Source organism: Galeopterus variegatus, unplaced genomic scaffold, assembly GCF_000696425.1.
Source record: "Galeopterus variegatus unplaced genomic scaffold, G_variegatus-3.0.2 Scaffold2233, whole genome shotgun sequence".
In the NCBI taxonomy this organism is placed as follows: domain Eukaryota; kingdom Metazoa; phylum Chordata; class Mammalia; order Dermoptera; family Cynocephalidae; genus Galeopterus; species Galeopterus variegatus.
The window spans coordinates 21,107-37,496 of record NW_007728344.1 but is presented as its reverse complement, the minus strand read 5'-3'; the positions used below and the strand labels follow the sequence as shown (position 1 = coordinate 37,496).

At 33.9% G+C, this 16,390-nt stretch overlaps 1 protein-coding gene across 1 annotated transcript in view; it reads right to left on the bottom strand.

Moving 5' to 3' along the window:
* LOC103597200 (rho GTPase-activating protein 21) overlaps positions 1 to 16,390 on the bottom strand; it is a gene marked incomplete at its 5' end in the record, with an annotated part of 44,992 nt that overhangs the window by 14,924 nt on the left and 13,678 nt on the right. Inside the window, 12 exons of the mRNA XM_008581010.1 lie at positions 1,358 to 1,447; positions 1,525 to 1,598; positions 2,314 to 2,392; positions 2,480 to 2,635; positions 3,365 to 3,507; positions 4,109 to 4,245; positions 4,324 to 4,388; positions 7,109 to 7,393; positions 8,512 to 8,637; positions 10,830 to 10,866; positions 13,820 to 13,922; positions 14,062 to 14,220. Coding sequence (XP_008579232.1) covers positions 1,358 to 1,447; positions 1,525 to 1,598; positions 2,314 to 2,392; positions 2,480 to 2,635; positions 3,365 to 3,507; positions 4,109 to 4,245; positions 4,324 to 4,388; positions 7,109 to 7,393; positions 8,512 to 8,637; positions 10,830 to 10,866; positions 13,820 to 13,922; positions 14,062 to 14,220 — 1,454 coding nt within the window. The remainder of the gene's footprint in view (positions 1 to 1,357; positions 1,448 to 1,524; positions 1,599 to 2,313; positions 2,393 to 2,479; positions 2,636 to 3,364; positions 3,508 to 4,108; positions 4,246 to 4,323; positions 4,389 to 7,108; positions 7,394 to 8,511; positions 8,638 to 10,829; positions 10,867 to 13,819; positions 13,923 to 14,061; positions 14,221 to 16,390) is intronic.

The following is a 16,390-nucleotide window of genomic DNA, read 5'->3' as shown; positions in this document are numbered from 1 at the left end:
ACACACACACACACACACACACACAAAAAAAAAACCCGGGGGGGGGGGGGACCTAAGAACTACAATTCCTTGAAGTTGATATGAGAAGCAAACAGAAATGACATTGTTGGGTGGGAGGGAGGAGAGGGAGGGAGGTTTTGGTAATGGGCCACAATAATCAACCACATTGTATATCAACAAAATAAAATTAAAAAAAAAAAAAATCAGTGCAATATGTACTGCAAATACAATTTTAGTATTCAAATAAAAAAAAAAGAAAAGAAAATATTTCAACTAGAATTATATTGAAAACTTTTTGGCTCCTACTTTTTGAACTTCTGGAAACAGTACAGTAAATTGATATAGGCTTCCATTTCCTTGTCACTTTTTTTAACCTTTTTGTAGCCCTATCACTATAGAGGAAATTATTCATCTAAAGGAAATTATAACATGGCTGTAATCTTCTCAGGTAACCGGGGTTGACACTGTTTTCATAACCCAACCTTACCACAATTGTAGGCAACTGTCGTCCAGAACATGTAGAGCCACTAAACTGACCTCAGTGAATGCATTTTTCTCTACCTTAAACAGGAATCTCTCATAGAAAAGAAGAGTACCAGCAGTATCCCCAACCTTGTGGTATTCTCTCTTTTATTTTCTTCTCCAGAAACCAAAATGACTGTTTCAGTACTTTAAGAAGTAATGCCCAAGAGTCTGAAAATCATCATTTGGCAACTTCTAGTGAAACAATGGACTTAGGCAACAATCATCACTGACTGAGAGAAAGGATGAAAAATGAAGACTATAATGTATCAGCCAAATACAATGCATGGATCTTGTTTGGATTAAACAAGTGACGGTAAAAAGACATTTTTTTAATCAAGAAAAACTGAACATGAACTGAATATTAGACAATATTAAGAAATAACAAAATTTGTTTTGTTTGATAAAGATAATGTGGTGGGATTCAAAAGAAAGGCCTTATCTGTTTAAAACAAAGTTCATTTTTTTCACTGTATACCATTTGGTACCTTTTTGCTTGTTGTATTATATGTGTATTCCACCTATTCGAAATATTGATATACAGTTAAGAAATCAAAGAAGTAAAATTTCTAACTTTTTCATTTTTCTTGCTGGAAAAGGAATTATCTTTTTAAAAAGGTGACAACTGGTATTTGGGATCTTTTGCTTTTAAGAGCAATCTTTAGAGGGACCTAAGCCTGTTTGATGTATTTTAGGGCTTTTATTGAATTGTAAACTTATTTTTGACTATTTGTCATAAATAGTCATATTTTCCAGGAACTCTATGAAGCAGTAAAGCATAACTTTTAAACCGAGGCCACTGATAGTACATTTCTTCAAAATGCACTTTACATACCTTATTTTTTTCTGAATTTTCTGCCACCGTCTTCAGATGAGCCGAAAGAAACTTAAGTGTTTCATAATGGTGTTCGGGCAAATCGTGAATCTGAAACATATTATTTTCATGATGGGTTTAAATGCTGAATTTTAGTTGTAACTTCAAAAATACAAAATAATACCTACTAGTCTTTTTAATGTTTTCAGACGATCTAGTGGATCTTCTTTACGATTGGCTTCAATAAAATCGGCATATTTATCTACAACAATAAAGCAAACATCTTAAATTGCTATGGTGAACTGTAAACAAGTTTTCCATTAAGATTCAATTTTAAACCACAATTTTAAAAAAGTATAGGAAAGATTCCCAAATTGCCTTTGAAATGTAAATCCCTAAAATATACATTTTAGATACGGTTTGTAATGATTCTCCAAGCTTTATCATCGAATAAAATTCCCTAAAATGTGAGGAATCCTGTATTTACACAGCCTGTCCACTCTTCCTGCACCCCTCAACAACATCTAGTACAATGTTTTTCTATTAATTATACCTTACACCGGAAAGACTTTTGACTAGGAATAATAATATACTTTTAGCTTGACTGCAAACATGGATGAAATATGTATTTCACTGAACCTAAACAACTTTTTAGAAACTCTATTTTTCATTGGAATTCATCAGGAGGAAAAAATTCCAAATGACAATAGTACTTAATTGTTTTTAATATATAAATAAAACTAGACAAAACCTCCTGTTTCCTTTGACAAAAAATATTTTTTCCTTCAATTTAATATTCTGTGGTTTTTAGCTGGCCAGTTAGCTCAGTTGGTTAGAGTGCAGTGTTAAAACATCAAAGTCAAGGGCTTGGATCCCCATATTGGCCAGCTGCCAAAAATAATGATAACATTCTATGGTTTTCTAACAGTTATAATTTGAACCACTTTATCTGGTGTCTTTTATGGGAGTTAACTCACCATTTGTGAAGAGAGGCTCAGGGAGTTTTCTGAAGAAGGATTTTAGTAAACTGCTGATCACATTCAAATCTCGCCATTTCTAGGTATGCAAAATAAAAATACAGTAGTCAATACCATCAAGAAAAAAGATTGGATCAGTTATTCAAGTAGAAATCAACACACTTACGTCATCTTGTATATCAATATCAGCCATTCCCTTGTTGAGCTCTTCTTGCATACTTGAGATGGCTGCATTATTTCCAGGAACTCTATAAATACCTGTATATTCAAGACCTCTTTCTTCAACTAATTTGCAACATATGTCAACTATTAATGGAATATACTGCAAAACAAGAAATAAACATTTTATTAACACAGCACAAGGGTTTTATACTTAGTTAGTAGTTGTATATTACAACAAGAAGGCCCTTTTCATCCAAAAGGATGAAACTGCTGTTACATATTAGACAGAAAACAAAGAATATAGAACTGAGAATAGGTAAAACCAGCAAGAGAGATATATGACACAGTGGGAAGACAATGAACAGGCCAAAACAGAAGAGATAACAGTCTATAGAGGAAATAAGATCAAGTAAGGAGAACGTGGACTGTTCAGCTGAATAAGGAGGAATAAAGTCAAGAAAAGAGGAAGAAATAGGAACATCAACTCATGATATGAATCCAAACATGGATATTTGTAAACACACACACGAGCACATTTACATTTATTATACTTTCTTAATCAGGTTGTTGTTCTCATCCTTGTTTTAAGAAACTAAAAGCAGAAACACATGAGTTGAAAATGAATTCTTATTGACCATTTCAGATACATTCCTAATGGTTGAATAATTATTTTATTTCACAGTCAATACATTAGAAAAACACATTAGAAAGAAAATTACTCAGTACACACAGGTCAGAAATACCTAGGCAGAAATACTAAGGTCTGCTATAAAGAAAATACTCAAGAGACAGACAGACACTGTTATCTGAAAGGCTGTATATTCAGGTCCTATTATGATTACAACTGAATTAATGACATTAAGAAACCCAGCCGGCTGGTGTCTCCTACCCGATTAGTATGTGCTGGTGGGCAGTCATCCAGTCGGACACCAAACGTTCCTGTAGCAGTAGGCTTTTTTTCAAATGTCTTCCTCATAATACTTGGAATGCCTTTTCTCCACGTGCCTTTGTCTTTTGGAGGACTGGTATCATCTTTTGTTATTCAAAATAAAAAGACATCAAAAAAATAGAAACAAGTGTTTAAATCATGACTTTAAAAATCCTTTAACAATACTTACATAAATCGGAGTCCTGTAATATAAATAATACATCCTATATTTATCAAAAATATTATATTCTCTTCCTAATACGGCACTCCTTTTAAGCTTCCACATAATTTAACAGGTATCAATGATACTTCTTTACCCTTTTACAATCTGTACTATGATTTTCTTTAAAACAGCCAGAAGACAGAAACAGTGTGTCATTTTCAAAGATTTTAGCAAAAAGAAAAATAATTTTATTTCAAAATGATAGTGCCTAGATCCTCTGAGTAATTCAAATTTGTAAAGTCTCTTATATAAGCATAGCACTTTCCTTTGCTTTGTCTTTTATGACAAAAACTGGTGTCTTGAGCCTCCCCTTAAAGGGAAAGGCCCCGTTAGCCTAAACCAGGCCTACAGTGATCATTAACCTAGCTGACACTAGACCTGGATCAGTAGAAACGATACAGAAAAACATGAAAATACTTTTTAAATGCCAGTTTAAAATCATTTTATTTGTTAAATTTATCCAAGAAAGCTAGCATCAGTACCTTTACTGAGAAGTTTCCTTTCTGACTCTTCCTTCGGAGAGTGTGGGCTTTGAGTCTTTGGCTCTGATTTAGCACCAAGCAAAGTTTGCCTGATGCTGAGACTCTGGCGAGGTGTTTTTGGCAACTGTTCTGCTTTGCTGATAAAAGAAATGAACATTTCTTAACAATTACCTATTTTATGTCCAAATTAACTGTACACATGGTGGGATTCTCACCTCATCAGATTGTTATATTCTTTTATTCTTCGACTAATTAGATCCCTGTTAGTAACTCCAGTGTCCTACAGAATAAATAGAAAGTAAAATTAGAAAGTCAATGCTACACAATAAATAGGTGACCCCAACTTTTTTGAAGCTTTCTATTATACTACTTTGTTTATTTAATACAAACACTATCATTTATTCTCAGCAGAGCTGTTTCAAAGCCTCTATTCAACATCACCATGTAACAAATGTTCCAAGTGCCTCCCCGCATTGCCAAGAGTTTTCTGTTTATTTTCTGTATCTGTGCAACACCTAAAATAGTATCAGCAAGTAACAAGTGTTCGATGCTATTGATCTTTATTTTATTGAAATGTGTTGAGTATCCATATTTGTGGGGTACAGAGTTAAATCTCCACTTTAATACATGTATACAATGTGTGATTTATCTGTCATTTTTAATAAATGACTGGAAAGCAGAAAGTTTTTTTCTGCCACTAATATAAGAAAAAATGATCAGCATTTAAAAATAATACAGTTGAATAAAAGATAGAAAAATACTGCCAGAATTTGTTAATGATTAATTTGCAGGAGCAGTGAGATTGAGAATCAGTATCATGTATGGCAGTTAGATGATCAGAATAGGAAAGCTCACAACTTGGTTTTTTTTCTTAACCCTCTGCAGGTTAACTTTTGTAATATGGTATATGGTAAACACACAGTTGACCATAAAGTGATGATTTTTTTCTATTTATTCTAATTATATATTAACATATGTCCTCGAGTTTTTTGTTTTTTTTTTAACTTGTCTCATTTTGATCATAATGAATGACTATACAATTTACAAAGAATACAGGCTCTGGAGTAAAACGATCTTGAATTTAAATGAATTCTTCCAGCTTACCAGCTGAGATATCATATGATTATGCTCTAGAATAAGACTGCCTGGTTTTAAATCTGACACTTCTAACTGTGACCTTGGGGAAATTATTTAACCTTTCTTTGCCACAGTTTCCTTGTTTGTAAAATGGTGATGATAATAATTGGACACATTCATATGGTTGCTGAGATTAATTCATGTACATTTTGTTTAAAATAGTGTCTGCCATATGCTCAGTGAATTATTGTTTTCTCATCTATAAAACCAGAAAAAATACCTACATCTTAAGATTAGATGATGGTGGTGGTGGTGATGATGATAATGACAATAGCTGACATAATGTTTATTATCCGCCAGGCACTATGCTGCATTCTTCACTTATCTCATTCAATCCTCAAAGCAGCCCTATGCTTTACACAGATGGAGCCATCTGGAGGAATTTTTTTTTTTTTGTCCTTTTTGAGACTGGCCGCACCACGCTCAGCCAGTGAGCGCCCTGGCCATCCCTATATAGGGTCCGAACCCGCGGCGGGAGCGCTGCTGCACTCCCAGCGCCGCACTCTCCCGAGTGAGCCACAGGCTCGGCCCCATCTGGAGGAATTTTAACAATGATACTGTACTATACTGCTTAATAGAATGCTTAGCACATAGTAGGTGCTTGTTAAACAAGAACTCCTTTGAACTATTACTTGAAACTGAACTCTATGTCTAAGTTCTCCTTCTCCCTGTTTATTTTGTGAAAATTCAGGTCTGATGTTCTCTTTAAAGTGGGTGGTTGTAGAACAAAGGTTGTACTGATAAGAATCTTGTGTTAATTTATAACCACAAACAAGGCAGGGTATAAACTACCAGAGGAAAAGAACACAAGCATTTTTCCTATGATGCAAGTTTTTAAAATTTGAATGGATATAATGGAAATGACTAAATTAGAGAACATAACTTGCATCACTTTATAGTTAATGTAAGTGTTCCTGCATACTATAAGCAAGGGAAAAGAAACTTTTTGTTGTTGTTGTCGATAACATTAGGCACAAAAAATGAAAAGAATGTGTAAGAAAAACTGTGTTAATGATTAAAAAAAAAAAAAAGTAACTCAAGCAAGAGCAGACTTCATCATAGCTGGATTTGTTCAATAAAGTTTATGGTATGTATACTTTATAATCTAGGGGCTGGTCAGTTAGCTCAGTTGGTTAGAAAGTGGTGTTATAACACCAACATCAAGGGTTCAGATCCCCGTACAGGCCACCTGCCAAAAAACAAAAGTAAAAAATAAAAAGCTACCTTTTTAAGATTGTAAGCTTTTTTAAGCTACCTTTTTAAACCATTTTTAAGGGTGTAAGCTGGAAACTCTCAGGTCCCTGAAAATTGCTCCTCATCAAAAAGACAAACTGGCTTAGAACATAATTTTTGATAAAGCCAATTTTCTTAGGAACCAATTATTGTATTACAATAGGCTATATAATATTCTTGCTATAGGCTATATAATTTCATTAACAAAAATCATAATATCAGTATCTCTTTGCATTTAATGGTAATTTGTTTTGCTAAGCATTTTCACTATAACTAAAGCCTCACAACAATCCTGTTTTGAGATAAGAAAACAGATCTGGAATAATTTGCTCATAAAGGCAGTGAGCAGGACTCAGAATGTAGGTCCCCTGTCTGTGATTCATTGCTTTTAAGAAGGTATGCACAGTATGTAAGTAACACCTATTTCGCTAGTTCAGTAATTGTAATTTTCCAATAAGTGCGAATAATGTAAAATAGGTACACTTGAGTTTTCCTTTTGATCAACTATTTTCTAAATGAAAATAGCATATTAGAATTTTTTGTAAAAATGGTGTTTCAGAGTCTTTCAGTCTTCTTAAGGAAAACGTGGAGAAAGTGTCAGATTTCACCAACATTCTTTTGAGCACATACCTCTTCATTTAGGTTGCTACTCTCCTGGATGGTCTTGATCCATGCTAACATATCATCTCTGTCTTCAGCCTGAAACAGGCATTCACAATCAGATGTAGTAAGTCGAAACACATTTTTCCTCTTGGTCTCACTGTACGAGATGTCTATTAAGCAAGTGTTAACGCTGATGGGTTGCTCTTCCTCGGATGGAGTCATCTGTTCTCTTTTATCTTTGTACAAGTAAAGTGAATGGCCCCGAAGTACAACATACATCTGTTTCCATGGCCGAATACTTCCACCAACTCGCTAGAAAACATGAAACCATCCATGAATATGGAATACTTGGTTGAATGTTTGTGGCAGGATAAGCACCTTAAAGCAACACCCTTAACACGTACATATGTATACCTAGTGTAGCAGGTGTCTGATTTCCTCAACATATATTGATTGGTTAGGAAAGGAAGAATAAAAACTGTGGAGCATAAACCAAGTTAGGGAACATATGTTCATATCAAAATCAGGGGCAGTGAAATCCCAATTTTGATTTGGTTGGAAATATAAAATGAACAAAGTAATTCAAATAAAATAAGGGTAGCAAAATATTTTTTAAATGCTAAAAGAACGGTAAATTTAAAAATAAATCAGAAAAAGTTTTTGAGTGAAAGTAAGACTTGAGAGAAGTTTTAGAATATGCGAATGATAACATTGCATAAGGAGTTCCAAAAATAATATGAATAAATAATGAACTAACAAAGTTGATCAATGTTATATGGTTAAGCAACAATATCCACATCTGAGGTGAATTTTCTTAAAAATTTTAACACTTCCAAAGTAGTCCTAAAAGTAATAAGCTGTCCAAATATTATAGGGCATTTTTATGGCAAAATTTTTGTTGTCTTAGAATCGACTTAATGAAGTATATATCGATATTGTTATATTTGTTTATAGGACTCAATATTTGTAAAATAAAAAAATTATAAAGTTTGCTGTAATTTAAAAGAACTGGGAAAACTGAATGAAAATTTTAAAATTATTAATATAGAGGATTGCCACTTCCTGAAGGACTACACTTTTCCACATTGCCAAAATATAATATATTCTACATGTAGTTTATGAAAAGTATAAAATAAGCTAGTTGGTTAGCTCAGTTGGTTAGAACGTGGTGCTGATAACACCAAGGTCCAGGGTTCAATTCCTGTACCAGCCAGCCACCAAGAATAAAATAAAATAAATAAAAAGTATAAAATTAAATCAATGACTAGAATTTTTTTTAGAAAATAACTTTTTCTTTATGTAGAAAGATACTTTTAAATGATTTTTTCACTCTTTAATCTGGATATCTTGCCATTTTATGTGTACAGACTTTGTTTTATTTATCAGGGCCTGCGTTTCTGACATTCATAGTAGCTGAGAAAATGCACTACCTTGCCCTTGTCAGTGACAAGTGGTCGGAAATGGAGCCACCCTTCCTTGGCAGCATCACTGAAAACCTCTGAGGAAGAATCTTTTCTGGATCCAGAGTCTTCTGATGACTTCTGGCTGTCTATGATCTACAGAAAAGGCCAAGAAAACATAGTAAAATGTCAGCTTTTTCCCTTATAAATATTTGCACACTGAAATTGCTTTGCTGAAAAAGTCTTATTTAATGTTGCAAGTGAATGGTTATTTATGAAAAATCCTAACTTTGTCAATTATGTTAGAAAAATTTCCAGTTTTATTTAAAAAGGGGGGGGGTGCCATAATTTTTTAAAGCCATCTGAATTTTTTTTTAAAAAATTATAATTTAAAAACGATAGAAACAGTGTAATTTACCTGTTCTCATGAATTCACATTTTAGTGGAAAAAAGACCATGATTTAAAAAAAAAAAAAAAAGAAACAAGAAAATGATCAGGTTATGATTTGTGCCACTTGGGGAATGGAAACAGCAAGATGTCATACTGCATGGCTGAGTAGCGGTTATAAACTGGTGGTGCTGAGGTGAGGCCTCTCTAAAGAAAGAATATTTAGCTGAAATCCAGAGAAAAAATAAATAAGGAGCCAACCAAGAAGGGTTAGAGGGAAGAAAAGTTCATGAAGACTGTATAGCTAATGGATATATCATGGAAAAAATAGAATTAAAAGATCATGAATCATTCTGTGAACTTTCTGAAGATCCTTGGTATATTTATCATTATCATTTTAACTGTTCACTGTTCAACGTGAGTAAAACAGCTAATTATAGACTGTTTAATGTCTTTTAGGTCATGGCAGGAAGTGTGAAGGGAAGCCATTAACTAATAAATCAAGGGAGTAACATTATCTAATCACACAGTTCAAAGATCACTCTGAGTGCTGTGTGGAGAATGGAGGCTTGGACTAAAGTAGCATAAGTGAAGATGGAGGATTTGATACAGTGGAGAGTAGAAAAAAAGAAACAAGGCTAATTTCTAAATATTTGGCTTGAGGGAGTAGGTGAATGGAAGTGGGCTTAGTGAGCAGGGGAAAACTAAAGAATAAACAGATCTGGGGAAAATGGGGCTCTGTTGGCCATGTAAACCTTAAATTGTTTATTAAACATCGAAATGAAGATGTCATGTAGGCAGCAGCTTACATGAGCTGCAGTTCGGGGAAGAGGTTAAGACTCCCAATATAGACTTTGGGAGACCATTGCATAAGATCATGGAGGAAATCAGGGCAGATAAAGAAAGGGGTTGGCACAAGCTCTAGGCAGTCTAAACTTTTGGATATTAGGCAGAAGCAGAAGAGCCAGCAAAGTAGACTGAGAAGTAGTCTTAGAGGCAGAAGGGAAAGCACAAAAAGGCAGCAAACGGAAGCCAACGTAAGAATGTGTTTCAGGAAGGGAATGGGAAATTGTGTTGGATACTATTGAAAGGTCAAATAAATTAAAAACCAGAGTAACCATTAGTTTTGGAACCTGAATATCATTAGCAGCCTTGGCATGAGCAATGTCATTCTGATGTGTGTGGGCTGAGAGGAAGTGGGAACATCAACAGTTTTTTCAAGGAGTTTTGCTATGAAAAGTAGAGAAAACAGGAGTAGTAAATGGGGATGTGGATTCCAGAAATGTTTCTGTTTAATACAGAAAATAGCAGAACATGTCTATGTACTATGGTGAATGAGCCCCTGGAAAGACAGTGATGATGCAGAAGAGAAAGTGGACTTGAGAGAGTGGCAGGCGGTCAAATCCACACCAGTGTGGGTGGTGGGTTTTAACAGGGTAATGTTCCAAGTAGAAAGATATTTAAGATAAGAATAAAGAAGGCAGAAAGTGTGGGTATAAATGCAGGTGAATGATATTTTTCAAGATGATAAATAAGAAAATTGCTATTTAACAGTTTCTATTTTTTCAGTGAAGTATGAGGGAAGGTAGAGGAGAGAGGACAGAGGTGGATTGCAGGGGAGAGATGGGGAGGAGACCTGAGATAATTTTTGAGCATAGAACAAAATACAGGGGGATTAATATGGGCAGTTAGATTTTTGACCTTGAATTGATAAAGAGAAAAATCAGCACAATGTGTGTAAAGTATTACATACTGGATGAATATCTTTAGAAATTAGAACATTTTATACATATTTTCCAAATGCACTAACAGAATAAAAGGTTATGATATTTAGATACTAAATATCTTGATGAATAAAAAATACTTCTCTATGTAGAACTAAAGTAAATGAAGGTAAATAAAAACATTTACCATTTATATTTAATATATGCTTGATATTTTAAAAATACTGAGTACCAACCTTGATTCCCTTCAGGCTAGATACATGCTTAAATGACCTGTTGAAAAAGAAGTGTATAAATATTTGCAATAAGTGCAAAAAACACTTTAAAGATGTAAGAATTATTCAAATATTACAACTGACCTTTCATTGATGAGCTGACATTTCATCATTACCACATTAAATGTTCACTGTTCAATGTAAGTGAGAAAAACAGCTAATTTTATAAATACTTAAAATTTCAAATCAATGATAGAAGCTTTCTTACTTGATTGGGCAAATTAAAACTTTCTGCCTAAAGTATGGAATTTTCTTATCTTTTTTTTTAAGATCAAAGAAAAATCTACTCAGGCTTATATTATCAGTTAACCATGTTTGCAATGCTATATTAAGGACTTCTACAATGTTAATTATGATTGGTAAGTAATTGCCATCAGCAGTCAGCTCCCTGTCGTTGAGCTGGTGGACACCCTGAACCTTAAATGGGGCAAAGAGGGCAGTCAGGGATAGTCCTGCCTACCACTCTTCCCTTCCAACCACATTCTGGATGGTTTCAAGAAGCAACTGTTGCCAGTGAAAAGGCACAGGGCTTCAGGAGACAAGTTCATGTTCATTAAAAACAATTTAACTTTTATTAGGGAACAAAGTTGTTTTGTTTTGTCTTTTAATTCAATAGTCATTTAAGAAAATTAAAATTTTAAGATGTGACTAAAGATATCACTGTCCTCTCCTTTCAGACACCAGTCCAAACAACATGGTAATCAGAAACAGATATGCAAACTCAATCTTCAGTGATATCAGGAGACATTGTAACTATGAACTGTAATATACGAAGAAGGGTAGCTAAATGTAGTGAAGTAAAAATGGATATAGGAAGAGAGGACACCCTTAGTTACATATCTCAAACAAAAGCACAGTGCACTGTTCTCTGAGAAATCAAAACCAACCCTCCCTCATTTGGAACAATTTGAAATAGAGTACTGGAGCTGGTGACAGGAGTCTCATTTGTCACCATGGAGTATCAGAGGTGAGAATGAATGAGGAAACATACAGTCCTGCCATCTTTGCAGGAAGCAGTGTGTAGCTGGTGTCAGGTGACGAAGACTCTGAAACATGGCAGTTACTGATATCTTCTAGCGAGGGAGAAGTTAAAGGCTAAAATAGGTCACAAATCCAACCCTGTATCAGTAGAAAAATTCCTGCTAGCCTGAAACACTGCATCCTGGCTGCGCCTCACACAAACCTTCCTCAAGTAGCTAGTCCAAGAAGAACTAATTTTATTAGAATATAAATAATAATCAAATGAAACTCTCAAAAGATCTTATACAAAAATAACATAATAAAAAAGATAGGTTTTTCTTTAACAGGAAGTTCCATATCATCAAAGATGGCAATATTCCCTAATCTATAAAGTAAATATTGTGTCAATTAAAATATCTATAAGAATTTAAGAACTAGAAAACTTAATTTTAAGGTTCAAATGGTAAGATAAAAAGAGCAGGGAGAATTCTGAAGAAACAAAGTAATGATGGGTAATAGTCCTACCAGAAAAACAGTATAAAATCACTATAATTAATAGAATCTGGCGTACATGAATAGATAGATAAATCAATTGAATTGAATAGAGCCCCAAGTTAAAACTAAATATATAATAATTTAGTATAGATGACGTATATCAGTGGGAAAGGATCACATTCAATAGGTGCTGTGGGGATTACTGAGAGATGCTGGAAAATATAAAGTTGGCTCTTTATCTCACTAATTAGAATAAATCAATTCCAGATGAATCAAAGTGGTAAACACCCCCCCCCCCCAAATATAAATTTGAGAAGTAAACCTGGAAGAATTTTGTTATAATTCTGGAGTAAAAAAACAGACTTTTTTCAGTACAACCCAAAATCCAAAGGCCATTAAAAATATTTCTTAAATTTGACCACAGAAAAAATATGAAACATTTTTGTGTGGTTAAAAAAATAAGGAAAATCAAATGAAAAAGTTGAATTGGGAAAAGAGCTGCAACACTTATCATAGAATGGTGCTAGTTTCCTTTATATGAAGAACATGCAGAAGTCAATAAAAAAAAATCAGTAGGAAATGGGCAAAAGATATGAGAAAGCAGTTCACAGAAAAAAAAATATAAGTACCTCTTAAACATATATGAAATTCTGTTCATCAGAAAGTTTCACATTAAAACTACAATGATACCATTAAAGTTTAAAAAAAAAAAATCAACAGTTAAATAATACACTGCATTGGTGAGAGAAACAGCAGAGACTTTTGTATATTGTTAGTGGGAATGTGATTTGGTATAATCTTTATGGAGAGCAATTACCAATAAATATTAAAATAAAAAAACACATATACCCCTTGACGTAACAATCCTGTTTTTAATTATACTCATTCACACATGTGCTAAATGAAGAATGTACAAATATAGTCAATGAAGCAGTGTTTGTGGTAGCTTAAGATTCAGTCTAAATGTCTATTAATAGGATATATAATATTAATTAAATATAGTACAACTATTACCGGAAAAATAAACAATCACAAAAAAGAACGAGGCAGGAATGTATGCACTGAGGGTTCTCAAGGATCAACGTGCATACCATCTGTCATTTTTTATAAAAATAATTAGAGCTCATATATGTATTTATATAAAAACATATATGTAAGTGTATATATATGTGATTTTATGCACAGAACACCTCTAGAATTAAACAAAAGAAAACAGTAACAGTCTGAGAGCAGTACTGTGTAGCTGGAGGACTAGAGTGAGAGTATTTAATATATATATTTTTTTACCATGTTTGTGTATTACTGACTTTTAAAAATTACCTTTTTAAATTCAATTGAATGTTACCAAGTAACAACTTGATTTTTTTATTTGCATTTCTAATGTCATAAAGTTAGAAAATATAAGTTAGAAAATATAAATTCAGTATTCACACTTCAAAGTCATGCTGAACACCTACCCACACACAAATATTTAAAATAATACACCCAAGACTTACAATTTTGCATCTTCTCTGTAATCATCCAGACCCTCATCATATGATTTTGATCTTTCTGTCTTTGAGTTGGGCTGGGCATCCAGGCTGGGAGGTCCAATAGATTCTGGAATTAAAATCCAACATTTAGACATTTACAAGTGGTACTCAGATTCTTTTAATGGTAAAAAGATCAGTTTGTCATACTATTCTAAGTGGAAAACTGAGAATGAGATAGGGTTTGCATTACCACTCTTTAAACGCACCATGGTCATGTGAGAGTTGCCGTCGAATTAAAGGGGCTGAAGTTGTGAGGCTGGGAGGAATGCTTGCTATAGAGGGGACTTGCGAGGTAGAGGCTGAGATGACAGCAGAAGCAGGGATATGTGCAATGTCATGATCAATGCTAGGGCTAGTTGGTTCATCTAGAATAGAAAAGGAAAACAAATAGTGGAATATTAAATGACCTAATTTGTTATTAGGAATAATAATAGAACAAATAGTCAAAAATCATTAAAAGGGCCAAAGATTTTAACACCAAAGCACCAATAAATGACACATTTGGTCTGCCAGAAATTTACTTACACAGATCCTACTCTAGTAATTTCAAATAATCCTGAGAATATGGCATGAGAAATTAAATGAGTTGCTTCTACCAACCAATTAACACCTTCACTAACTGATAAAGTCACCAAAGTTTATAGGTATTCAGAACCTAAACCTAACCAAACAGAGCAACAATCATACACCACCTTAAAAGAATCACTTTTCAAATTTTAAATGTATTACACATTATCATTTCATTATCACTTTAAAGCAAAGTGACTGGCTGAGGTTTAGCTTTCAAAGTATCACTTCCTAAAACCTTACCTCCTCTCTACCCTCCACACAAGTGTATCTTCAATTTTTGTAGAAAACAAAGTAGTCTATAGCTAGAAGTTACACATTATCAAGGCCACTGCTAGTCTATTTGGCACTTTCAAGCAAATCAGAAAAAGATGCCCTCTTTCCCAGGTAGATGTTGGCACTCACCTGGAGGAAAAATCCCCATTGCCCCCTTGAGCAGATGCTCTTGTGCCCTTGTAGAAACATGAGTATTTTAGGTGCTACAAATTTTAATCTGTCAAGGGCAGAAATGCATATGTAAATGTATATGCATGCATAATGCAACAGCTAACATTAATAGTGCTTACTAGGTACTGGCACCATTCTAAATACTTTAGATATATTATTTCACTTAATACTTATGAAATCCTAAGTACTATTTTATAGATGAATAAACCATGACAGAGTAAATAACTTGTGTAAAGTTACAAAGCCTTATGGATGGAATTTGAATCCAAACAGTCTGACACCAGAAGTCCTGCTCTATATTTATCTTCCCATTGGTGAAGAACAGCTTTGTTCACAATTCTTGCTCTTATAAAAACATCAGTGGTTTAAATTCTAATATTGTAGGCTGAGGGAATGTAATTTAATAGGAAGCCAAACTACAGTCCTTAAAATTAAATGCCCCGTAATAAAACCTTTTGAAGAATATACCATACTGACAGAACAGGTTTTGATTCCTTGATTTAAAAAGTCAAACTATTTTAACTTTGATGAAATTCTAAGAATGCTGTATCATTTTAATGATCAGCATTTTAATCAAAATGACTAATGTTAACACAATTATAACATTTCCATTTTATGCCTAATATCAGTAAATTCTAACTTAAGCTTATTTTGTTTTTGCAGTTTTCTTTGAAAGCAGCTCTTTACATTTTAGCAGCAGAAAATATGTTGGGGGCTGGCTGGTTAGCTCAGTTGGTTACAGCTTAGTGTTATAACACCAACATGAAGGGTTTAGATCCCTGGACAGGGCAGCCGTCAAAAAAAAAAAAAAAGAAAGAAAGAAAAAGAAAAGAAAACATTTTGCCAAACTAGGAAAGAGAAATACAACATGTTCTCAGTTATAACTGGGTGCTAAGAAGGAAGGAAGGAGGAAGGAAAGAAGGAGAGAGAAAGAAAGAAAAGACAACAATTCATTGAACTTTCAGAAGGAAAGAACAAACCTAAGGTTACTGGAGATGGGGGGGAGGGAGTGAGGGGGTTTGGGGAGGGACAGGTCGGGTAAAGGACATAAAGAAAAATCATGATTTGTACTAATGAATATGCTAATAATAATTTAAAAAATAAAGATAAAATAAAATTCAAAAAAAAAAAATTTTGCCAAACTAGGAAAAAGAAATACCACATGTTCTCGCTTATAAAAGGAAGGAAGGGAGGAAGGGAGGGAGGGAGGAGAACTAATGAATATGCTAATAATAATTTAAAAAATAAAGATAAAATAAAATTCAAAAAAAAAAATTTTTGCCAAACTAGGAAAAAGAAATACCACATGTTCTCGCTTATAAAAGGAAGGAAGGGAGGAAGGGAGGGAGGGAGGAGAGAGAGAGAGAGAGAGAGAAAGAATGAAGGAAAGAAAGACAGAGGACCACAACAATTCCTTGAACTTTCAGAAGGAGAGAACAAACCTAAGAAGAAGTTACACATTATCAGGGCCACTGGAGATGGGAGGGAGGATGTGGGGGGGGGGGGTTGGGGGGGGGGGGG